The following is a 23,779-nucleotide window of genomic DNA, read 5'->3' on the forward strand; positions in this document are numbered from 1 at the left end:
CGACGCGTCCGATCCGCGGGTCGCCCCGGCGTCGTTCGTCGCGGCGCGGGCGTTCCTCTTCTCGAGAAGCTCCTTTCGCCTGAGGAAGAGCGCGACGATGGGAAACGCGGAGAAGACGCCCGCGATGACGGTGGTCGGGGTGAAGATGTGCTTCGGCGGAGGGTGATGGCCGATGGCGACGGCGGTCGCGCGGGACAGAGCCTGATGGCTTCCCCCGCTCGCGCGGACGACGATGGGGTCGCGGCGACGAGGCGGGCGGCTTCGGCGCGTGAGGGATCCCTTGCCGAAGGGAGGAACGTCGCGGAACGAAAGCGGCCTTCCGGCGAGGCGGCGTCTGGACGAGAGAGGCGGCGTCTGGATCGACGACGCGAGCGATGACGTCGAGGCGACGACCGGTGACATCGCGCGCGCGCGGGTGTGGCGGCGTGGAGGGGTCCGGCTCCGGTCCACGTGTCAATCAATCCATTCAAATCCATTTCACAACCGAACGCTTTTACTCGGACCGGTCAGAGGCGAGGTCGCGATGGGCGAGGACGGGGACCGGGGCGGCGGCGGGCTCGGGAGCTTACCTCCCGAGCCCCCCGGCCCGTCGCCTCGGCTCGCCCCGCCGCGATTCCCGCATCAGGAGCGCGCGCTGAGCCGGCAGGGAAGCCTCGGGAGCGACACCAGCGGAGGGTCGACGCCCACCGCGTCGGGCGGGGGACGGGATCCGCGCGCCACCGCCTTCGGTTCCACCGGAGCGACCCCGCCGCACCTCGCCGGCGCGCCCTTCATGGGTAACCCCCTGTACGAGTCCTCTCCTTCCGACGCGCGGGGGGTCAGCGGCGTCATAGGCGGCGGCGTGCGCAAGGCTGGGGGCATCGGCCTGTCCCAGAAGGAGGCGCCGGAATCGCACCTGCGCAAGGCCAAGGCTGGCGGGCTGCTCACCAAGCTCCCGTTCGGCGCCACCGCGTCGGCGACGGCGAGGCCGAAGATCCGGTTCTTCCGCGTCACCCCCGACGGCCGGGAGCTCCAGTGGGGGGACCCGAAGGACGCCGCCAAGCCCGCGCTGCCGTCGAGACTCGCCCTCGCCGACGTCTCCGCCGTCGTGGCGGGGCACGAGACCGCCGCCTTCGAGCGGTTCAAGCGACGCGCGGCGCCCCCGGCGATGTGCTTCTCGCTCGTGTGCGACGCGAGGACCGTCGATCTCTTCGCGGGGACGCCGAACGAGGCGGCGCAGTGGAGCGGCGCCCTCGACCACCTCGCCAGGCTCGCCAGGGAATCGAACATTGAACAACGTCCGAGCGACGTCGACGACGGCGCGGCTGGCGCGAACGACCGACCGAGCCAACACAAACAGCAAGGAGGCCTGGCGAGGACGTCCTCGAACGCGTCGGCGCAGTCGCAGGGCTCGACCGGCAGTCCATCGTCCGTGAAACGGTCGGCGCCGGTGCGTTTCACCCCCGCGCCTCGGTCCGACGCAGACGTCGCGCTCGATTTCGTCCCAATCGCGTCGCAGCCCCCGACTCCGGATGGCCACGTCAGCGCAGGACCGACTCCTGATGGCCACGTCAGCCTGGACCTGCGCGATGGCATCGAACGCGACGGGGGTTGGGGCACGCGGGGCGTCGTCTACGGCGCGGGCGTCGTCACGGGCGTCGCGATCGACGACGGCGTCGGCCGAACCGGGGGGAATCGATCGGAACGGGGGAGGGAAGAAGACCTCCGGGGATCCGCGTTGGAACCCGTCGCGCCCGCGTTTGCGACGGCGACACGGCTGGCGGCGGGTGCCGCGCGATGGCGCGAGCGCGCCGCCCGGGGAGCCGTGGATCCCGGCGTGACGGAGGGCCGACGGGGCGCGGGCGCTCGGGGAAGGGCCGCGGGCAAGACGGCGGGGGAGGACGTCGTGGAGGCGTTTAGTCGCGCGAGGCACGGTCGAACGAAGGAGCTCGACAAACTGTTCCAACTCGAACGCGTCGACCCGGGGGTGCGGGATCAGCACGGCCTGACTTTGCTCCACATCGCCGCGCAGAACAACCAACGGAAGGCGGCCAAGCTGGTGCTCAAGCGGACGGACTTTGCCACGGACCCGCCGCGGCTGTCCTTGATCGACGCGCAGACGAGCGCTGGTCACACGGCGTTGCACTTTGCGTTCGCGTACGGGTACAAAGACCTGGGAAAGTACCTGCTGAGCCTCGGCGCGGACGACACCGTGGCGAACGTGCACGGCATGACCTGTTACGAGGGCCTGGATCCCGACGAACCACCGCGGGACTGTCTGAACACGCCGGAGATGCGGGAGCTGGCTCGATCGGCGGAGTTGAGGCGGCGGGTGGACGCGATGCGGCCGGGAGCCGGCGCGGGCGCGGGAGGCGGTTTAGGGATGGCGTCGTCTCGCGGCGGGACGATCACGCACCCGCTCGGGCGACCCAGCGGCGTGGCGGGACTCGCGCGGGACAGCGGCGCGTTCACCGCGAGGGGGGGCGCGGGCGCGGGGACGGCTCCTTCCTCGTCCAGAGGGGGTGGAGGGTGGGAGGGATCCGAGTACGACGTCGGGTCCGAGTACGGGGCTGCGTATCCGTACACTCCCCGCGACGGCCCCGGATACGGCCCCGGAAACGTATCCGGCAACGTATCCGGTGCGTACGGCGGCGGTCACCCCGGCTTCCCGCCCAATCCCTACGCCGCCCCCGGCGCGGTTGCTCCCCCCCCGCCGCCCTATCCCGCGTACCCGCCGACGATGACGCCGGGTTTCCACGCCGGGTACGGTGCGATGGATCCGATGGGCGCGGCCGCGTTCGCGGCGCAGCAGCAGATGGCGGCGGCGGCGGCGATGGCGGCGGCGCAGATGCAGGCGATGCAGATGAGCTCGCCGGCGGGGAGCGCGGGCAGCACGCACTCGCCGATGGGTTCACACGGCGGCGGCGGCGGCGGCGGGAGCATGCCGACGGGGTTTCAACCCAACCACCGGCGCTCGGCGGGTGGGGGTGGTGCGGTTTCGAGTCGGGGCAGCGCCGTCGGAGGCGTCGCGAGCTCCGGGGCGTCTGCCGTTTCAAAAGGCGGCGGGGACGTGGACTCTGACGTCCCTCTGGAGCCCCCGTCGCCAATCATGGGTCCGATGAAGGGGTCGTCCTCGCGATCGCGCGGGTCGGGAGGGCGTCACGACACGGAGGCTGCGTGGGAACGGGCGCTGGATTCGAGGCGGCGGCGCAAGAGCGACAGCAGCAACCTCGACTCGAGCGACGACGACGACGATGAGTCGCGCCAGGTGAACAAAAAACAGCAGCAAAAACAGCAGCAAAAACAGCAGCAGCGGGAGGAGAACAAGCGACCGCATCCGCGACGCCGCGCGGGGGCCGAGGCGTCCGCTCGCGTCGCCGCCGCCGGTGGTCGCCGGGGCGATCGCGCGGCGAGGGACGAGGCGCTCGACCGCGAAGCCGCGCTGCGAGCCGCTGCGCTACGAAAACACGGCTACCACACCTCCGACTCGGACTCCCCCACGTCCGCGAGCGAGGCGGAGTCGTCGAGGCGCCGGCAACAACCCGCGCCGCACTCCGTCGTCGCGGGCTCGAATCCGCCGCCGTCCGGCGTCGTCGTCGGCCCCGGGAGGCGCGAGCGCGCCGAGCGATCCCGCGCCGCCGCGGTCGATGGTCCGGGGAGCGCGGCGAAGGCGGCGGCGGGCGAAGATCTTCTCGGCGGGCGAAGATCTCCGACGACGACGACGACGACCCGGGACATCGACGTCGCCGCGCGCGAGGAAGCCGCGAGGGTCCGCGAGGAGAAGCGCCGGCAGCGCGCGGGCACCATGCGCGGCGCGACCGCGGTGGGGGAGACCGGCCGCGCGTCGTGCCTGCCGGCGAGGACGGCGAGCAAGATCGCGATGGTGCTCGGCGCGCATCCGCGAGCGGATCCGCGCTCTGTTCGCGACGTCCTCGCCACGGGTTCGCTCGCCGGGACTGGCGTTACGCTCGAGGCGTTACGCGCGATACGAACCGTCGTGCCCACCCCCGCGGACGTCGCGACGTGCCGCGCGACGCACGGCATGGGAGCCGCGGCGGACGCGAAGATCGCATCCGCCGCGCTCGCCGATCGGTTCGTCCACGAGATGGCCAAGGTGAATCGGGCTGATGCAAAGCTCGACGCGCTCATCTTACGCGAGACGTTCGCACAAAGGGCGGACGACCTGGAGACGGCGCTCGTGCTCGTCAAGGACGCCTCGGAGCGGGCGTGTGCCAGCGACGCGCTGGGCAGGCTGCTCGACATCGTCGTCGCGCTGTCCGCCATACTGGACAAGGGGAAAGCCGGAGCGGCGGGCGACGCATCGCAGCCGAAAAAGACGAGATCGACGTACAAGCTGTCGTCGCTCGCCCACCTCGCCGCCACCCCCGCCAAATCGTCCACCAAATCGGGCCTCGGCGGCGACACCCTGCTGCACCACCTGAGCAAGACGGTGGAGCAAAAGGCGGGGGCTGGGGACGTCATTCGGTGGGCCGAGTCGTCCGGGGAAGGGTTCCGGAAGGCGTCCGACGCCCCCGACCCGGCTGAAGTTCGCGAACGCGTCGCCGAGCTTCGACGAGCGGTTCGCGACGTCGAGGCCGAGGCTGCCGCGTGCGAGCGCGACGATGAGGGTGCCGAGGGTGCCGAGGGTGCCGAGGGTACCTTGGCGGCGTCGCTTCGGTCGTTCGCGGCGAAGGCGCGAGTTCGCCTGGACGTGCTCTGGGCGACTTCGGAGGCTGCGGATGAGGCCGCGGCGCGGTTGCTCGTCGCTTTCGGGCCCGCGCCGAAGGGCACCGCGCCTAGGGACGTGCTGAGAACTCTCGGGGAGTTCGCGGAGGCGTTCGAGCGCGCGACGGCGGAGAACAGGCGCGCGAGGATGGAGCGAGGGAAGGAGTGAGAGCTCTCGTCGGGACGTCTAACTTTTTTAAGTAAAGTGTCGACCAAATAAATATCCAAATCCGAACACCGGCAACCGCCACAGTCGGAGCGGGGTTCATGGAGTCCGCGGCCGTCGTCGGCCGCAGGCTCCGGGTCGTCCGCGAGCTCTACTCCGCGCCGAACGGATGCCGCGTGTTCCGGGTCAGCGACGTCCACGCGCCGCATCAGCCCGAGTACGCGCTGAAGCAGGTCTCCTTCGGCTCGCCCGAGGGCCCCCGGGCGGTGATGCACGAGGCCGGCGTCTTCTCCAGCCTCCGCCACGATTGCATCCTTCGTCACGTCGCCAGCTGGACCTCGGACGCGGACGTCGCGCAGCTGGACGACGACGCGCGGGTCCTGGGCGCGCGGCGGTCGAGGATGCTGGGCGAACGCGACGACTCCACTTTCAGTCACCACGGAGACGTCATCGAGGTGCCAACGTCGGCGCGAGCGTGCGCGGTCGACGACGTCGCGATGCTCGCCGACGCCACGCGGCGGCGGCACACCTACCTCTACATCCTCATGGAGCTCGCGCTCGCCACGGCGTGGGACGCGCTCGGCTTCCTCGACGACGAGGACGAAGCCGCGAACGAATCCGGCCCCATCGTCGTCACCACGTCGCACGTCGACGACGCGACCCGATGGAGGTGGACGATATCCACCGCGAGGGCGCTGGCGTGCATCCACGGCGACAACGTCAACCTGGTGCACAGGGACGTCAACCCGTGGAACGTGTTCGTCGTGGACAGGGTCGCCGCGGGGGTGATACGAGCGACGGGCGGGGGGGTGGCGGTTCGCGGCGTCAGAAAAGGACGCGGCGCTCGGGGATTTTGGACTCGCGCACAGGCTGCCACGCACGGGTGGGAGTGCGCGGTTCGGTGGATCGCGCCACAACCAGCGGGGGTACGTCCCGCTGGGGGAGAGGCTCCTGTGGGGACGCAAGGGCGTGGGGGGAGCGTCGGACCTGACTGTCAGCGCGAAGTCGTCGATGTTCTCCGCGCCGGAGCTCGGGTCCGACGTGGGCGGGTCCGGAGGGGATCCGGAATGGTCCAGCTCGCGTCCGACGTTCAGGGGCGGCGCGGGGTACGGCGCCGCCGCTGACGTGTACTCGTGGGGGATGACGGTGCTGTGCTTCTTCTGCGACGACGGGAGGGACGCGCGGAGGACGGTGCGGGCGGTGCGGGAGGCGAGCTTAGCGGGGCAGGGTAGGGGCGAGTTGGGGTGGGGCGTCGGCGGCGGGGGCGGGTTCGGAGGTGAAGGATCCGTCGGCGACGGGATGATGCTGCCCAACCGCTGGGGCAGGCGATGCCCGTTCCCCGGCACGTTGCGGGACGTGGTGGCGAGGACGCTGCGGCTGGACCCGGAGACGAGGCCCACCGCGGCGGAGATCGTGAAGATGCTGCTCGGCGCGCGCAACTGAAAACAAAGTTTGTTTTTCATCGACGCTAATAGTACGGGGGCGAAAACGAGTTAGACTGATATCACACGATACGCGATACGATACACGCTCAGAGCTCCTCCTTGGCGCCGGCGGTGGCGTTGGGCGGCCGCGTCTCCGTCCCGTTGAGCAGCGCGAACCTTCCCTTATCCTTGGGGAACACCACCGCGTCCTCCGGCCACGGCCAGCCGCCGAACTGCGTCCTCTGGTAGTCCGAAAACGCCTGCATGATCTCCTCCCTGGTGTTCATGACGAAGGGCCCGTGCTGCGCCACCGGCTCCCCGATGGGCCGTCCCTGCAGCACCAGCAGCGACGCGGACGCGGACGCGGACGCCGGGACGGCAATCTTCGCCTCGGCGCTCGCGTCCATCTCAATCGCGGATTTGGCCGGAATCTCTCTCGCGTCAATCGCCACGGCGTCGCCTTCGAAGAAGTACGCGTACCTGTTACTCAAGGCGCCGATCTTGGACGGCGGGAGCGTGAAGGTACCGCCCGGGTGGACCGTGATGAAGTAGACGGCGACGTCGTTGTTCGCGTCGGCGGCCCACGACGCGGGCGGGGGTTTCTGACCCGCGCATCCGTTTAATTCACCGGCCCACACCACGAGCTCGTACCCGGCGTTCGCGTCCGTCACGCTCTGCACGTCCTCGGCCCAGTGCATGACGAACGCGGTGTCGACCATCTTGCTCCGCGCGGGGAGGTTGAGCCAGATCTGGAAGAGTCGCAGCGGGTTCGGCGCGTCGTCGTTGACGAGAGGAAACATCTCGCCGTGGACGATGCCTTTGCCCGCGGTCATCCACTGGACGTCGCCTTGGCCGTACCGTCCGGCGTTGCCCACCGAGTCCGTGTGGTCCACCAATCCCTCCATCGTGGCGGTGATGGTCTCGAACCCTCTGTGCGGATGCTGCGGAAACCCCGGGACGCGCTCGCCGTGGTACATTCGGTAGGACGCCGATGGGTTAAAATCAGCCCCGTTGCCGGTCCTCGGCGCTCTCATCTGCCCATCGCCGGGCGGGTACTTGTCGTCGTGGTAGACCGCGAAGAGGAAGGGATCTGGGGTCTGGAACGGAAACGTCAGACGCTCGACCTTCTTGACCGCGCTCATCGTCGCGCTCAACACCGTCGGGCGGAGAAGCGCGTGCATTCAGCGAGTGAGAAAACCTGGGGAGTAACAACAACAGAAAAAAGAGGACGAGTTCGCCCGTCGGCACGGTGATGAAAAAAAAAATGCGCCCCAGGAACTGTAAACCACACAGAAATTGTGGTGAAAAGTGAATTAGGCTTTTACCACACGAAAATGAAACGAGGTCAGGTATCGTGATACTTCCTAAAAAGGTTTTTATTTTCTTGACTGTTTCGCTGTCAAAACGCTTCCAACATCAAATATTCGGATCCGATAAGTGCCACGCAAGCATCGCCCTCTCACACGTGCGTGCCACCCCAACGAACACAGGCGCATTGCGAACGCGCACGGAGGCGGCGAGGTCACGGGGTGGGATCGATCGTCGGATCGACATGGTGCTCCCTTCTCCGTGCGGCACGGCGGCGGGACGCGCGGTCGCCGTCGCGCGCGGGCCGGACCCGCGCGCCTGGCGTCGACGTTCCCCGCGTCTCCCCACCGCCGAGGGCAAACGACGAGGGGCAACAACGAGGACGGCCGACGAGGGTTGCGTCGGTTCGTCGCGCGCTCGGGGGCTCGGGGAAAGCGCGGCGGGTGCGGGTCCGCCCGGGGAGACATCGCGGGCCACGAGACGCGCGGCGTCGAGCGCGAGGACGCCGCGCTCCGGGGAACGGACCGCGCCGTCGCGTCCGCCCGCGCGCGACGACGTCGCGCTCGCGGAATCGACGATTCGACGTTCGCCCCGCCTCCCGGTCCGCCCGCGGGGGGCGGCGCGACGCGCGGTGGTCGCGCGCGCGCTGTCCTCCTCATCGGCACCCGCGCCGGCGCCCTGGGACAGATCCCGCGACGACGACGACGACGGGAGGGACGAGTTCGAGGAGACGCGGCAACAACGAGTCAACCCGTGGGATCTGGACGAATCGGAGACTGGCGTCGCGCCCCCATTCAACGACGCGAGGGTGCCGTCGTGGGTGACGCTCACGCGAGCCCGATGGGACAAGGTGACGATGTCTCTGGCGTCGTGCGCCACCGTGCCGTTCCTCTTCCTCACGATGCCGCAGATTGTCAAGAACACCTCGCTCATCGCCGCGGGTCGCCCCGACGCGCTCGCCGCCGTGTCGTGGCAAGGACAAGTCGCGGGCCTTTTGGGGAACATGCTCCTGCTGTCGTACTTTGCCGATAAAGGGGAGCTCAGCGCGAGCTTCATACAGATCGTCGGGACGTGCGCGACGGGCGCGTTGCTGACGCAGATGTGCCTCGCGGGTCACATCCCCGTCGCGCCCTTCGCCTTCGCCGCCGCCGCGGTGGCGGCTGGGTTGGTCCTCTCCGGTTTCCGGATGCTCGGTCGCATCGGGCCGGTGGACCGCGACGGGGTGCCGTGCGTCGGTAACGTGCAGTGCGCGGTTTCGTTCGACGAGGACGACACAGACGGAAAGGGAGGGCCCGGCGCCACCATCCACGGCTGGTTCCTCCGCGTATCGAACGGCCTCTGGGATTTCTACACGCACGCCACGGGAATCGTCGGTCTCGCCGCGCTGCCGCAAATCGGGCTGATGAGCCTCCTGCCCCCAACGCTCGCGGCGCAGTGCGGGGTCTACCCCGGGTGCGCCGGCGCCGCGTTGGGCACGCTCTTGATCATCTTAAACTACCGGGGCAAGCTTCCGCCCGCGGTGGCGTCGGCGTGGGGCGCGCTCAGCGGTTGGACCGCCACGCTGCTCTTCATGTCCATGCCGGTGGCGCAGCTGGCGAGTAACTTTGCTAACCCGCAGACGCTGGAGGGTCTGTCGATCCTGTCCGCGCTCCTCGCGATGACGGGGAACGCGCTCATGGTCCCACGGGCACTGTTCACGAGGGACGTCATCTGGCTGACGGGGAGCACGTGGGGGTGCACGCTGATGGGCTGGGGCGTGATGCTGAGTCTCTTTTTGGGGCACAGGGCGGACGGCGCGCGGTACATCGGCCCCGGCGCGTTCACCGCGCTCACCGCCGCGTTCTTCGCGTACCTCGTCGGCGTCTGGCTCATCGACGGTATCAGCGCGTTGGCCAGTGGAAACAGCGCGGGGTGGCGGCTGAAGGCGTGGAGGGCGTGGAACAAGGGCGGCGACCGGGAGGACCTCATCTCGGCTTCGCGTTGATACGGGTTTGTGTAGACGACGTCACTTGTTGCACCCCCGCGAGCTCGGAGCTCACACGACGCGTGTACGATTTATAAAAGGTCAAAACAGTCATCCGACGGCACGGCACGACGCGAGCGCGCTCAACTCACGACCGCGAGCACCCCGGCGTCCACCAGCCGCCGAGCGAGCTCGAGCCTCTCCTCCTTTGGCAGCGGCAGGTCCTTCACGACGACCCCCTGTTCCACGCAGTCCTCGTCGAAGAGGAGGTGCTCGAGCGTGGGTCCGCAGTCGAGATCGAAAGCCACCTGCCCCGTCGCGTCCCCTTCCCCTTCCCCCGCCGCCCCGTCCTCGTCCCCTTCCTCGTCGTCCTCGTCGTCGCCGCCCTCCATGTGGAGCAGCCGGCCGTTCCCAAACGGGTGGCACACCACAACCGCGTCGTCCTCAACCACCAGCCTGGCGCCCTCCTCCTGCGTGATCCTCACGCGGGTCTCGTCCGTCACCGTCGCCGCCGCGTTCGCGCCGGTGGCGGAGACCGGCGCGGAGACGTGCGACGGGGGCGGGGGAAGCCGCTGGCGCATGAGCCTCGCGCCGATGTGATCCGCGGCAGCGTCAAACGGTAGCCGGCGCATGACGCACTGCGCGAGCTCGACGAGGGCGCCGATTAAATCGTCCCGCCTCGGGTTCACGGCGTCGAACTCGCCGTCGACTAACTCGCCAGCATCCTCTCCTCCTTCCGGGGGCGTCGCCGCGTTAGCCGCCCTCACGCCGAGGTGCGCGAGGTAATCCGGCGGCGGGCACCTGCGCAGCGCGGGAACCTCGGCCACCGCCTGGCGCAGCGCCGCGGGAAACGCAACCTCCAACAGGTCCGCCCACGTGTTGAACTGGTTCGTGCTCAGCGTCACGTGCAGCGAGTGGTCGCCCGGGACGCAGTTCGCCTGGTGCACGGTCCCGCGGGGCATGTAGAGCAAGTCCCCGGGCTCCAGGATCACCTCCAGCACGGGCTCGCCGACGTCGTCCTGACCAAAGTTTGGGCTCGAGTACCGCGGCAGCATCTCCGCCTCCGACCTCGGCGGATACACCCGCCACAGCTTCTTGCCCTCGAGCTGAAGGATGAACGCGTCGATGTCGTCGTAGTGCGGGGAAAATCCCTGGGAGTCCGCGGGGGTGAGATAGCAGTTGCATCCCGTGCTGCAGTTCCAGAAGCGCTCCAACGCCGCGAGGGTTTTCCACAGCGGATCCCTCCACCGCTGCGGGTGGAGCACCCTGAGCGAGCATCCCTCTTGTTCGAACCTGCGCCAGACGGTGTCGGCGTCCGCGAAGCCCGGCTCGCCGGTGGTGGCGTCGACGCCGCCGCTGCCGTCGTCGTTGAGGTTGTGCGTCCGACGCACGCCGTCTTTGTATGAGGTGACGTCTACGTTGCGTTGGTATCGCATCTTCCCCGCTCGGAGCCATTCGTCGATGTCCGCCTTGGAGAGGAGGCCGTCGAAGTACCCTTTGTGCGCGTTGCGGCTGACGTACGCCGGCCGGCGCTCCCATATGTCCCGCATGAACGTCTCGAGCGGAACCGGCGCGATGAGCCAGCGCATCAGCTCCTCGGCGTCGCCCGCTTCCGCGAGCGCGTGGCCGTCATCGACGTCGTGTTGGGGGCGCTCGTCTTCGACGATGACGGGTTGGAAACCGTCGCGGAGGGCGTCCACCGCGCTGTGCGTGGCGCCCTCCGCGGCGTCGTCGTCGTCGATCTCGCCGTTGAGCAGGTCGCCCACCAGACCCTCCAGGTCGTCCTCGCCGTCGTCGCCCGAGTCGTCGTCCGCCGCGAAGTGGAACGGGCTCTGCGACCCGCCCCGGTCGTCGATCGCCTCGTCGCGCTCGTCCTCGTCCTCGTCGGCGCCGGGGCTGGGAGGCGACGCGGGCTGGATCTCCCCGGGGGGTTCAGCCGCGGAGGAGGCGACGCTCTTGCGCTTCTTGGACTTTGGGGGCATCGCTTTCCTCGGTCGAGGCGCGAGTTCGTTGTGAGTGATTGAAAAAGTGTCGAGCCGTGAAAAAGGGACTCGTGAAAAAGTGGGACCGGTGGTCGCCCGGCACTTCGTCCACGGAAACGGGAAGAAACCGAGGCGTTGGCGATGTCGGGTGCCTTCTCTGGCTGGCTAAACCCTTAGACGCGAGCGAGTTTGGGGACGCGGGAGCACCGGGTGAAGCGACGCACGCGTGATGTAAAGCCAGCTCAGCTCTGAATAAACAAAACAAAACTAAGCCAAAACCCCAACCAGGGCGATGTCCATCGCGCCCGGCACTCCAATAGCCCGTGACGTTCCCGTCGTCATCTAAACCCAACAGATGATCACGCCTTGTATCCGCGAGACTTGCGCCTGCCGCGAGCCTTCTCGAACTTGCGGCCCTTGTGGCGCACGTAAGGCTTGGCGTGGGAGCCGGGCACGCCGGGAGCGCCGAAGTGCTTAACCGCCTCGCGGTGGGACTTGGGTCCGCGGAGAAGGCACACGTTCTCGCCGGTGGGCGCCTGGAGCGCCAGCTGATCGAAGGTGATGCACTCGCCGCCAGCCTTCACGATCCTCGCGCGAGCCGTCTCGGTGAAGCGCAGCGCGCACACGCGGAGCGCGGGCACCTCGAACATCCTCGCGTCGTCGGTGATGGTGCCGACGACGGCGGAGATCTGACCGGGCTTCGCAAACTTGGCGAGCTTGGACAGGGAGAGCGGGGGGCGGTTGATCTTGGACATGAAAAGCCTCTTAAGGATGGTCTCGTTCACCTTGGAGTCCGTGCGGCGAACGAGGAACCGGTACAGCTTCACGAGGAGCTTGAGGTACACGTTCTCGGACTTGGGCGCGGTGCGAGACTTCTTCTTGTTGCGGCCGCCGGCCTCGATGTCGATCCCCTGAGAGTAAGGCGGAGGAGGGGCGGAGGAGAGGTCAGCGCGTGGCGTGGATCGGGGCGGGCGGGGATCGAGGCGGGCGGGAGAGCACGTCCGGCGCGCCGCCGACGCGGACGACGTCGGCGCCGCCGCGACCGGGGGTTGGAAAGAAATGAGATGCTGGCGCCCGTGGACGGGCGCACGGAAAAACCCTAAAAGCCCGCGCTCGGAATCCGCGCGCCCGACGGCCGCGCGTTCGACGACGACGCCGCCGTGTCGGGCATCACACGCGACGCGGAATGCGTCGTCGTCACGACGAAGGCGATGGACGCGCTCCACGCCGCGTCGCGAGGCGAGGCGACGCGCGCGGGGACCCGATCCGGGCGACCGTCGCGCGGCAGGGTTTTCGCCAACTCGGCTCCACCCCGCGAGCGACGGGTTCGTCGGGTTCGGTAACCCCCCGCGCGCGACCGCGTCGTCGCGTCGGATTCCATCGCGGACCGCGTCCACGCCCGTGGACACCGCGAAGTACGCGTCGCACCGCGACGGCGTCGCGACGGCGCGTCCCCGGCGCGTCGCTCGCGGTCCGCGATGGCCCCATCGCGTCGGCCACCGGGAACCCCGTGGTCCCATCGCGGCGGAAGGCGAGCTCGGAGACGCGCGGGTGCGCGACGACGCGCGGTGCGCGGGCGGCGGATTCGGGACGACGGCGTCGTGGGGAAGAACTCACCATGTTTGCTACGTTCGACTTTGCGTGCTAAGCGCTACGCGAGCCTGTAAAGAGGGCGAGCGGGCGTGCGGGGAGGCGCTTTAGTAGGAACTTGGCAAGGATTGGGGACCTTCGTTTCCGTTATTCCCGTTTCTCGAAGTGCGACATGCAAACAGTTGGGTGATACCGTGATTCATGTTAGATCGAACCGAACCGCATGTGCGCCCAATCGATAAAGCTGAAAGACCGTCCCGAATACAACCGTGCTGCGCGCCAAAACAGGTGAAAAATTCAAAACTCGAGCTCGCCGCGCACCAGTCGCAACGACGCAAGAGGGCGTCGCGCGGCGCGCAGCACTCGGCGAGCGAAAGGTCGCCCACGCGCAGACTTCCAACCCGTCGAAGGGCCACGTCGCGATGACCTCCAAGTCCCCGCCCGACCCGGAGCTGACGGAGCGCCTGCGTTCGCTCGTCGGCCGCCTCGTCGTGGACCTGCGCATCGGCGAGGGAAGGGGCGCCGAGGGACTGGCGACCGCGTCCGTCGCGATGCTCGGCAAGATGATCTCACCGTACGACGTCACGAAGGTGGCCACCACGCAGACCCAGCGCACGCTCACGGAGCGCGCGCCGGACCCCGCCGCGTTCCGCCGCGCGTACGAGGCCCTCAAGGCGACGGGCGCGAGGGAGGTTGACAAGTACCTCGCGGTCGTCGCGAAGATCGCGTCCGATCCCGACGTGCTCGCGGCGGTGACGCGCGCGCCGGGCGAATCCGCCGCCGTGACGATGGGAGGAGACTCGTTCCCCACGACCTTCGGCACCTCGAGCGGCGGCGACGCGACGATGGACGACGACGACGACGACGACGGATACGGCGTACCTTCGCCAAACCTCGAGATGAGCGCCAGGGCGGAGAGCGCGGGCCGAAGCGTCGAGACTACCCGCCTGGGACCCTTGGGAAACTTCTCGTTCAACACCAACCCGCTGGCCAGCGAGACGGACGACGCCGCCGACGCTCCCTTAACCCCGGGCGCGTCCGTGGGGATGCGAACCATGACCCAGCGGCATTCGGCCGCCGACGACGAGGGACCCGTCGAACCGGACGTCGGATCCGCGAGGATGCGTTCGCTGCATCTGACGACGACCGCCCCGACCCCGCCGACGCCGACGCCGCCTCGGACGCCGACGATCGCGGAGGACATCCGCGCGCGGATCGCCGGCGAGAGGCCGCCCCTGAGGGAGGGCGTGGACTTTCCCGCGCTTCCCGCGTGGATGTCCACGCGGCCGTACCTCACGGGAGCGCACCTCGGATACGACTCCACGGCCGAGAACAAGTCGTCAAACGCGAACGCGGATCCCGTCGCGGGGAAACCCCTGGACGCGTACACCACCGCGTGCCAGGAGCTTCTGGTGCTCGACGACTTACTGTACGCGATGCTCGGCGCGGAGGGGCGGTACGTTCGGGCGCGGAGGGTCGACGCGGCGACGGGCGAACCGATCGGAGCTCGCGACGCGTCGTCCATCGCGTCATCCGTGGCTGAGTACATCGGGTCCGGCGGGGGATCCGGAAGGTCCCACAACCACCACAAACCGCCGCCGCTCGCGGGAACCGCCGTGCGCTTCGTGGTGGAGCCCGGGCTGGAATCGAGCCTCGCGGCGCTCGTGGAGAACATGCTCCCGCTGTGCTCCCACGCGGCGCAAGTGGCGGATTACGTCGAGACGCGAGTTAACAGGTTCGAGGGCGGCCTCGTCGCGCACGCGCTCGCCGCGGAGATGCAGGAGCTCCTCTCGGACTGGCGGACCACGGTGGTGCAGCTCGAGCACCAGCGCAACCTCGGGCGGCTGTCGCTTCAGAGCGCGTGGTTCTACGTGCAGCCCGCGGTTGGCGCGATGTCGCTCCTGGCGAGAATATCGCGACGCGCGAACGCGCTCCGGGGGGCGTCTCTTTTGAACGAGATTCATCGCGAGGCGGCGACGCGCGCCGGGGACGTCGCCGCGCGTAACCTGTGCCTCAGGCTGTTGAGAGCCGCGTCCGCGCCGTACGCCAAGGCTGTGGAGCGTTGGGTGTACGAAGGGGTGGTGGACGATCCGTACGACGAGTTTCTCGTCATCGAAAGAGCGCACCTGCGAAAGGAGTCGTTGGCGGAGGATTACAACGCGACGTACTGGAGCCAGAGGTACGTGTTGCGATCGGAGGTGCCCGCGTTTTTGGGCGAGGGCCTGGCGGAGAAGGCGCTCACGACGGGCAAGTACATCAACGCCATGCGCGAGTCCAGGACGGCGACGGCGACGACGACTGAGTCGGGGAGGTTTTCAAGGCGCCGCGAGGGGGGGACCGACGGCGCCGCTGACACGACGACGACGTCCTCGTCGTCCGAGTTTTCCCTGCCGCCGATTCCGCCGGACGGGCTCGGTCGCCTGGCGCTCGGGGGCGGCGCGTCGTCCGCGGGGTCAGGGACGCACGCGGCGCGAATCAACGCCGCGCACAGGCACGCGTCCGTCGGGCTGCTTCGCGCGGTGCTCGGCGACGGCGACTTGCACGGCAGGCTCCGCGCGATGAAGCGATACTTTCTCCTGGACAAAGGGGACTTTCTCGTGCACTTCACCGACAACGCGGGCGAGGAGCTCGCGCGCAGGGCGCCCGACATCTCCGTCTCCAGGCTGCAGTCCCTCCTGGAGCTCTCGCTGAAGCTGTCCACCGCGAGCACGGACCCGCACAACGACGACCTGACGTGCTCGCTGGAGCGCCAAGGGATCATCCACCAGCTGCTCTCCATTCACGTCACCGGCGGCGCCAAGGGGTACGCCCCCGCCGACGCGGACCTCGACCTCGACGAGAACGCGACGCAGATGACCCCGAAAGAGGCGCTTCGCCTGACGGGCTTCGAGACGTTCGCGCTGGACTACAACGCCCCTTGGCCGGTGTCCCTCGTGCTGTCCAGGCGCGCCATCACCAAGTATCAGCTGCTGTTTCGTCACGTGTTTCACTGCAAGCACGTCGAGCGGCGGCTGTGCGAGGCGTGGCAGACGCACCAGGCGACCCGCGCGGCGGCGGCGCAGACGGCGGGCGCGGGCGACGGCGGTTCCCTCGGCCGCGCGTACGTGCTGAGTCAGCGCATGCTCCACTTTCTGCAAAACTTCACCTACTATCTCATGTGCGAGGTTGTCGAGCCCAACTGGCACGCCTTCGAGACCGCGCTGCGGGACGCGCAGAGCGTGGACGAGCTCATCGACGCGCACGAGCGCTTCCTCGACGCGTGCATGAAGGAGGGGATGTTGTTCTGGCCCAGGATCCTTCGCAGGCTGGAGCGCATCAAGAACGTCTGCCTTAAATTTTGCGGGCTCTCCGAGACGTTGGAGCAGTCGCTGCCCGGTCGCGGCAGCTTCCGCGAGAACCTCCGCGCCGGCCGGCTCAGCGTGGCGGGAGGCGAGGACACGGGGTCGCACAGGGTCAGCGCGAGCGCGAGGGAGCGCGTGGAGGCGAGGCACGAGGCGGCGCAGGCTATATTCGACGCGTGCGAGGGGGACAAGTACGCGAGCGAGGTGGCGAGGCTGGAGGGAGACTTTGACGCGCAGCTGAGGGAGCTGCTGGAGGCGCTCAACGGCAGCGCGCACCTCGAGCCGAACCTCGCGAGCCTGTGCGCCAGGCTGGACTTCAACGAGTTCTACTCGTTCGGACCGGGCGGCAAGTACACCTGACCAACGAGCCGGGGGAGAGTAACAATCGTGCGAAATGTGAAAATGATCTTACAGTGAAAAAATAAACGTTCAACCGCCTCGTCACGCAATCAGCAGAGCCTTCCCGTCAGCCTCCGCTGCTTCTTCCGTCGTGGGGTCCGCCTGCTTCTCCCAGAACGGCCGCGTCATCGCCAGGTGGCACCAGTGCTGACATATCCGCAAGCCCTGAAAGAACGCGAGGACCCACCAGATCCCCGCGAGCCCCGATCCCGCGACGCTCGGAAACGTCGAGTGCGCCTTGAGGAGTAAGAGCACCAACAAAAAGTCCCTGGCGTGCGTCCTCCCGAGGTACCCAACCTCGCCGCACCCGATGATGGTTCCCTCGACGCCGTACGCGACCGCGCTGAGGCCGAGGGCGACGGCGAGGGGCGCGGTGAGCGCGCTCAGCGCCGCAGTCACCGCGGGATCGTCCGAGTACACAGCCGTCTGAGTCATCAAAAACGCCGCGCAGGACAGCAACGTGCCAAGCAACACCGAGAGCGCGATGAGCGCCGCGCGGAGCTTCCTCGCGCTGCCCCACCGTCCCGCGTGTAACTCCCGGGGGATCAGCGCGTTGCACGCGGTGAACACCGGCTCGGTGAGGAACGAGAGGATCCAGAACGTCTCAAGCGCGACTTTGTGCGTAGCGCCCGGCAACACGCCAAGCGCCGACGCGCTCGCCGTGATCGCCGCGTACGTTCCCATGCGCGAGAACGCGCCGAGGAACATCCACCCAATCTCGTTGAGCATCCTGGACTCCACGAGGACGTCCACGGACCGCGACCAGAGCGCGCGGCACGCCAACGCGGCGGCGGCCAATCTGCGGCCAACCTGCGACGTGGGCGCTCCCGCCGCCGCGCCCAAACTAGAACCCCCCGCGTCCGACGTGCCAACCTCGCCCACGCCCCCCTCTCCGTCGCCTTCCGGCCACGCCAACCACCCGTTCGCGGCTAAACCCCGGAAGAACCAGGCCGCGGTGAGCGCCTGGCCGAAGGAGATGGCCGCGGCGGATCCGGGCAGTCCGAGCCCGAGCGCGGATGGGTGCGCCGCCGCGACGATGACGCCCAGGGTGATTGCGCCCGTCGCGGTCCACGCCACCATCGGGGTCACGCCGTCCCTCTGCCCTATGAACACCCCCTCCGCGGCGTTGGACGCGGCGAAGAACGGTAGCCCGAGCGCGCGCACCGCGACGTACGTTCGAACGATGGGCGCAACCTCGGGCGGCACGTGCATGAGGCTCAGGAGGGGACCCGCGAGCGCGGCGAGCGCGCACGCCAGCACCGCGCCGGACACGAAGGACGCCGCGACCGCCGCGGTGATCGTGTTCCGCTGCTTCGCCGCCTCCTCCTCCTCGGATCCCCCGTTCAATCCGCGCGACTCGCCCGCCGCCACCTTGGCGATGGTGTTCGTGACCACGATGGACACCGCGAAGCACATCTCCGCGGCGAAGGCGAAGAGCGAGGACGAAGGCGCGAGCGCGGCGAGGTAGAGCACGCCAATCTTACCCGCGCACGCCGTCTCCGCGGAGCTGATCACCGGCTCGATGCACGAGTTGACCAGCGCGGGGAGGCCGAGGTTGGCGATGCTCGCGAAGAGCGCTCCGTATCCGATGAACTCGTCGCCCTCGCCCGACGCTTTTTTGGACGACGAAGGGTTCATCCCGGAAGGGACCGACGAGGACTGGGACGACGCCTGGGACGACGCGGAGGACGCGGGGTCGGACGCGGACGTCGATCGATCCGCGTCCGTTTCCTCGGCAAGCGCCGCGGTCTCCTCCGCCGCCGCCGCGAGTTGAATGTCCTCGTCGATCGAGTCGAGGATGGCCACCGCGTCGATGGGCGACGAGAACTCGAGGATGTACGGGAGGTGCTCGAACCACGCGTCGTCTTCGCCGTCCTCGTCGTCCGCGTCGTCGTCCGCGGTGCCGGCGGCGTGGGTCACGGTCGCCGACGCGAGGGCGCGCTGGACGTCCGCCGCGGAGAGCGTCTCTGTCTCTCTCCGGGGGAGGGCGTCGTCTTCGTCGTCCCGGTCCCGGCGTTCGTCGTTGTCGTCCCCCTCGCCCTCGGCGGTGAGCGCGCCGCGTCCGGGATGCGGGTCGATGACGCGCGCCCTCGTCGCGTCGCCGCGTCTCCATCCGGCGTTTACGCCTCCCGGAACGTTCCTCGCGGGAAACGCGGGCCATGCGCGCACCCACGCCGCGCGGCGAGTCGGCGCGTCGTGACGCTTTCCAAATCCGCTTTTCGAGACGTGGCGCCGCCTGACGGAGTTGGTCGGCGCGGTCGCGCGCACCCGCGCGGCCGCGCCGCTGAGTATCGACGGCGGCATCCTCGCCCCGCCGACACTCGCGCGTTACCCTTCGAGACCTTCCCCGCGCTCACCGTCCGCGCATGCCCGCACCCGACGCGCTCCGAAAGCTCCCCCAACCGTCCCCCTTCGCGACACCTCAGATAACGTCCACGCGAACCGGCTCCGGGCAGCGATGGGCGCTGGCCGTCGGCGAGGAGCGGGCGCGGCGGAGGACGCGAGAGGCGCGCTCCGTGCGCTCGATGCCGTCGAGACGCGCGCGTGAGGGCACGGCAGACACCCGCCGCGGTCCAAAAGCCAGTCGGAACCGGTCACGACGACGGAATCGCGCGCTCCAATGCGCCGCCCCGCGTCCAGATAGTGAGTGCTCTCAAAAGCTCCCGAGAAGCGCGTGCGGCCGAGAACCAACCGCGAAGGACTGAGACGAACGCACGAGAAGTCCCGTGCATAAATGGGAAATAAGCTTCTAAAAGCCATATACGAATCGGCATGATTACTGTTTACGTGTTCAATCTCTCAACACAGTCCCCGACTCGTGAATCCCGGTCTGGACGCCCGGCCCGCTTGGAAGTGACGAGGCTTGTTATTTTCTGACGCCTCCCCAGGTGGCACTGCGTCGCACGCGCGCGGCACGGCGCGAGCGATGTCGGTGCACGTCCATCGCCCCGCATCCCTCCCCGGCGTGGCCGTGGTGGTCATCGACTCCCCGAAGACCGTCAACGCCATCACCCAGGTCATGCTCCTATCGCTCGCGAAAGCCTTTCGAGATCTCAGAGTCGATCGTTCGGTCCGAGCAGCGGTGCTCACCGCCACGGGCCGTCGCGCGTTCAGCACCGGCATCGACCTCGGCGACGCCGAGCGGGTGTTCAAGATGGACGAGAGTCGTCTGGACGACGACATCGTGCACCAGATGGAGCTCTGCCCTTTTCCCATCATCGGCGCCGTCAACGGCGTCGCCATCAACGCCGGGTTCGAGTTGGCGCTCGCGTGCGACGTGCTCCTCGCGTCGCCCCGCGCGTCGTTCAGGGACACGCACGCCGCGTTCGGCATCCTCCCGAGCTGGGGGTTGAGCCAGAAGCTGCCGAGGATCGTCGGCGCGAACGTCGCGAGGATGACGAGTCTCACCGCCGCGCCCCTGACGGCGACGGATGCGCGCCGATGCGGCCTCGTCAACGCCATCGTGCACGAAGCGCACGACGCGCACGACATGCGAGACGTCGACGCGGATCTTCACGACATGATGGCGGGGGGGGGCGTCGCGGGGGGTGCCGTCCCGGGGGGTGCCGGCGCGGGGGGTGCCGTCCCGGGGGGTGCCGGCGCGGGGGGTGCCGACGCGAGCGCGTCGGTTCGATCGCCGGGTACGATCCCGGCGGACCTTCCGGGAGACTTGGCGGTAAACCTCGTCGGCGCCGCGCTCGACGTGGCCGTACGTGTCGCGTCGTTACCCCGCGCGGGGGTGGCGGGGTACAAGCGCGTGATGACGGACGGACTTAAGGTGACGTACGGGGAGGGCAGGGCGGAGGAACGGCGGAGGGCGTTCGAGCAGTACAGGGCGCTGCCGGAGAGTTTCTTCGCGGCGATGTCGCGCGCCGCGGGGCTGACGCCGCGGGCGAGGTTGTGACGAGGATACGAAGGGAGCGGGAGGGGTACGAAGGAGGGGAACGGGACCCCGCTCGTGATGAGTTGAGTTTTATTGAAACAGAACATGACGAGGACACCGCGCGTACGTACATACGTGCGCCGCGGTTACCGTGATTGATGATAAAACACACGAGCCCGTTTGCGGAACCCACCGCTCGGGGCGAATCGATCCCAACCCCATTTAAGCGTTTTAAGCCTTGGCGGCGATGAACCCCTTGGTGTAGCCCTCGCAGAGCTCCTTGAGCTTGGCGTCGGTGCTGTCGGAGATGACCTTCTCGGTGCGGATGGTCTCGAGCAGCGCCGGGGATACCTCCTTGAGCAGGCCAGCCTCGAACGCGCCGATGTCGTTGATGGCAACCTTGTCGAGGTAGCCCTTCGTCGCGGCGTAGATGACCACAACCTGCTGCTCGATGGGCATGGGCACGAACTGGCCCTGCTTGAGCACCTCGGTGAGGCGCGAGCCGCGGTTGAGGAGGTACTGGGTGGCGGCGTCGAGGTCCGAGCCAAACTGCGCAAACGCGGCAACCTCGCGGTACTGCGCCAGCTCGAGCTTGAGCGAGCCGGACACCTGCTTCATCGCCTTCATCTGCGCCGCGGAACCGACGCGGGAGACGGAGAGGCCGACGTTGATCGCCGGGCGGATGCCCTTGAAGAAGAGCTCCGTCTCGAGGAAGATCTGTCCGTCGGTGATGGAGATGACGTTGGTGGGGATGTACGCGGAGACGTCGCCGCCTTGGGTCTCGACGACGGGGAGCGCCGTCATGGATCCCGCGCCAACCTCGTCGCTCATCTTCGCCGCGCGCTCGAGGAGGCGGGAGTGGAGGTAGAAGACATCACCGGGGAACGCCTCGCGTCCGGGGGGACGGCGGAGGAGGAGGGACATCTGGCGGTAGGCGACGCTCTGCTTGGAGAGGTCGTCGTAGATGATGAGCGAGTGCATGCCGTTGTCGCGGAAGTACTCGGCGATGGCGCAGCCCGAGTAGGGGGCGAGGAACTGGAGGGGCGCGGGGTCGGAGGCGGTCGCCGCGACGATGACGGAGTAGTCCAACGCGCCCTTGTCCTGGAGCACCTTGACGAGCTGCGCGACGGTGGATCGCTTCTGGCCGACGGCGACGTAGACGCAGTAGAGCTTCTTGCTCTCGTCGCCCTGGTCGTTGACCCCCTTCTGGTTGATGATGGTGTCGATCGCGATGGCGGTCTTGCCCGTCTGGCGATCGCCGATGATCAGCTCGCGCTGGCCGCGGCCGATGGGCACGAGCGAGTCCACGGCCTTGAGGCCCGTCTGCATCGGCTCGTGCACAGACTTGCGAACGATGATGCCGGGAGCCTTGATCTCGACGCGCTGCTGGGTCACGTCGCCGAGGGGACCCTTGCCGTCGATGGGCTGGCCGAGGCCGTCCACGACGCGGCCGAGCATACCGCGGCCGACGGGGACGTCGACGATGGCGCCTGCGCGGGTGTTTGGGAGGGATCATGGCGGTCGGCGTCGGCGGTCGGCTTCGGGGTTTTTGAAAAATAATGCGTCCACGACCGTTCGATGCGGGCGCCGGGTTGGTTTTGCGGCCGAGTTGGAGGGGTCAGAAAATGATTAGTCCGGGTTCGGGACGAGGCGGGGCGGGCGATCGCGCGTACCGGTGCGCTTGACGATGTCACCCTCGTTGATAGTGGTGTCGGAACCGAAGCACACGATCCCCACGTTGTCGTTCTCGAGGTTGAGCGCCATGCCCTTAACCCCGGAGGCGAACTCGACCATCTCGCCAGCCTGAATCTTGTTCAGGCCGTACACGCGCGCGATGCCGTCGCCCACGGACAGCACGCGGCCGATCTCGTCGATGTCCAGCGCGGAGTAGTGGCCGGAGATGCGCTGCTCGAGCAGGGAGGAGAGCTCCTGGGCGGAGATGCCCGCCCCGGCGATGTTTGAGGTGTGAAACCCGCGCGCGATCGGCGCGAACCCTCGAGCCTCCGCCGCGCCAAGGGGCGCAGCAGCCTGCGTGGTGGCCACAGCCCTGTGCGCGACCCTCGCCTGCCGGAGCAGCGTGGACGCGGCGCGACGCATCATCGTTGCCGAACGACTCGCCCTCTTTTTTCTACCTAAACACCAAAACCTCCCGAGCGCGTCGGAGAGGCGGTTTACGTTCGCGGCGCGAAGTGGGCGCGCGCGCGAGGGACCCGCGTCCAAGCGCCGATCGAAAATTTCGCCCCCCAAAACGAGGTTAGGTTTCGCCTCGCGGGAAGAGATTGGACGATTGGGGGTTATTTTTCGGGCAGCGCTTCCGCTACGACGGCCAGTCGGGTTTCCTGGGGTTTCCGTTAAAAAGCCTCGATCGAATCGACGGCGAGGGGAGATCACGTGGCGAGTTTTCGCCGAGATTCGGTTTGGCTTCGTGTGGCTTACAGGTCAGAGCGGCGCGATTTTCGTCGACCGGTTCTGCTCGACGGATTTTTCTTCTCTTCTTCGCCGGCGGAAAAATATCCTCTGATCCCAAAATCTTGGCTGGCTGTTTTGCTGGAGCCTTATGCGTCGGTGCGCGATCGGGGGCGTGCTTTCAACCGATGAATGGAAACGAGTTTGCGGTTTGGATCCCTGACCGCGGAGCGTGGGGTTTCGAACTTGATGGATGCGTTTCCGTTTCAAATTTCTGACCACGTCGCTGTGGCGATTTCGCGAAAAAAGTCCCGCGAGCCCGCGAAGGGGCCCCAGCCAGTTGCCGACATGACAAATGCTTGCTCAGCCAGACTGCTCGCCCGTTTCACCACGTTTTCCGGGGTTGCTTGGGGGCCTTGTCGGTCTCGTGAAGGGGCGGGTCGAACGCCCGGGGGGAGATCACAACGCGAGACGCGCGCCGAGGACTTTTCGCCCCGGCGTCCACCCTTCCTTCGCGCGTCGGGGACGGACCCACGCTCGACAGCGCTCACCTCGAATAGCGCCGCGTCGCGGAGTCGGGCGCGAGGAGAGGGACGGAGTGGGAGGAGGGGCG

At 68.2% G+C, this 23,779-nt stretch overlaps 10 protein-coding genes across 10 annotated transcripts; 5 read left to right on the forward strand and 5 right to left on the reverse strand.

Annotated features, from left to right (window-relative positions):
- Positions 1-523: 523 nt before the first annotated feature.
- On the forward strand, positions 524-4,873 carry MICPUN_64162 (predicted protein; the record flags this gene model as incomplete). Its single annotated transcript, XM_002505961.1, has 1 exon — positions 524-4,873. The coding sequence occupies one exon, from the start codon at positions 524-526 to the stop codon at positions 4,871-4,873; it is 4,350 nt and encodes a 1,449-aa protein (XP_002506007.1).
- Positions 4,874-4,971: 98 nt separating this feature from the next.
- MICPUN_104145 (predicted protein) lies at positions 4,972-6,313 on the forward strand (the record flags this gene model as incomplete). The annotated part of the gene is made up of 2 exons (XM_002505962.1): positions 4,972-5,694; positions 5,792-6,313. The coding sequence occupies 2 exons, from the start codon at positions 4,972-4,974 to the stop codon at positions 6,311-6,313; spliced, it is 1,245 nt and encodes a 414-aa protein (XP_002506008.1).
- Positions 6,314-6,401: 88 nt separating this feature from the next.
- Positions 6,402-7,436, reverse strand: MICPUN_104146 (predicted protein; the record flags this gene model as incomplete). The annotated part of the gene is made up of 1 exon (XM_002506172.1): positions 6,402-7,436. The coding sequence occupies one exon, from the start codon at positions 7,434-7,436 to the stop codon at positions 6,402-6,404; it is 1,035 nt and encodes a 344-aa protein (XP_002506218.1).
- A 773-nt stretch (positions 7,437-8,209) lies between these two features.
- Positions 8,210-9,683, forward strand: MEX1 (chloroplast maltose exporter family). Its single transcript, XM_002505963.1, has one exon. It carries the CDS (start codon positions 8,459-8,461, stop codon positions 9,584-9,586), a length of 1,128 nt encoding a protein of 375 aa, XP_002506009.1. The 5' UTR covers positions 8,210-8,458; the 3' UTR covers positions 9,587-9,683.
- A 268-nt stretch (positions 9,684-9,951) lies between these two features.
- Positions 9,952-11,166, reverse strand: MICPUN_68455 (predicted protein; the record flags this gene model as incomplete). Its single annotated transcript, XM_002506173.1, has 2 exons — positions 9,952-10,278; positions 10,333-11,166. Coding segments are annotated over 2 exons (1,161 nt in total), but the record flags the coding sequence as incomplete, so codon positions are not given.
- A 608-nt stretch (positions 11,167-11,774) lies between these two features.
- MICPUN_64167 (ribosomal protein L18) lies at positions 11,775-13,067 on the reverse strand (the record flags this gene model as incomplete). Its single annotated transcript, XM_002506174.1, has 1 exon — positions 11,775-13,067. The coding sequence occupies one exon, from the start codon at positions 13,065-13,067 to the stop codon at positions 11,907-11,909; it is 1,161 nt and encodes a 386-aa protein (XP_002506220.1). The 3' UTR covers positions 11,775-11,906.
- Positions 13,068-13,559: 492 nt separating this feature from the next.
- On the forward strand, positions 13,560-16,838 carry MICPUN_64168 (gamma-tubulin complex; the record flags this gene model as incomplete). The annotated part of the gene is made up of 1 exon (XM_002505964.1): positions 13,560-16,838. One exon carries the CDS (start codon positions 13,560-13,562, stop codon positions 16,836-16,838), a length of 3,279 nt encoding a protein of 1,092 aa, XP_002506010.1.
- Positions 16,839-16,863: 25 nt separating this feature from the next.
- MICPUN_64169 (Multidrug/Oligosaccharidyl-lipid/Polysaccharide flippase) lies at positions 16,864-19,181 on the reverse strand (the record flags this gene model as incomplete). Its single annotated transcript, XM_002506175.1, has 1 exon — positions 16,864-19,181. One exon carries the CDS (start codon positions 19,179-19,181, stop codon positions 16,920-16,922), a length of 2,262 nt encoding a protein of 753 aa, XP_002506221.1. The 3' UTR covers positions 16,864-16,919.
- A 658-nt stretch (positions 19,182-19,839) lies between these two features.
- On the forward strand, positions 19,840-20,379 carry MICPUN_71824 (predicted protein; the record flags this gene model as incomplete). Its single annotated transcript, XM_002505965.1, has 1 exon — positions 19,840-20,379. A coding segment is annotated over one exon (540 nt), but the record flags the coding sequence as incomplete, so codon positions are not given.
- A 453-nt stretch (positions 20,380-20,832) lies between these two features.
- MICPUN_64171 (H+-or Na+-translocating f-type, v-type and A-type ATPase superfamily) lies at positions 20,833-22,860 on the reverse strand (the record flags this gene model as incomplete). Its single annotated transcript, XM_002506176.1, has 2 exons — positions 20,833-22,250; positions 22,434-22,860. 2 exons carry the CDS (start codon positions 22,858-22,860, stop codon positions 20,992-20,994), a joined length of 1,686 nt encoding a protein of 561 aa, XP_002506222.1. The 3' UTR covers positions 20,833-20,991.
- Positions 22,861-23,779: the final 919 nt, after the last annotated feature.

Source organism: Micromonas commoda, chromosome 14 (assembly GCF_000090985.2).
Source record: "Micromonas commoda chromosome 14, complete sequence".
NCBI lineage: Eukaryota > Viridiplantae > Chlorophyta > Mamiellophyceae > Mamiellales > Mamiellaceae > Micromonas > Micromonas commoda.

What these genes read in the sequence shown, in the direction of transcription:
- MEX1 (XM_002505963.1), top strand. Translation starts at nt 8,459, where the DNA reads ATGTCTCTGGCGTCGTGCGCCACCGTGCCGTTCCTCTTCCTCACGATG.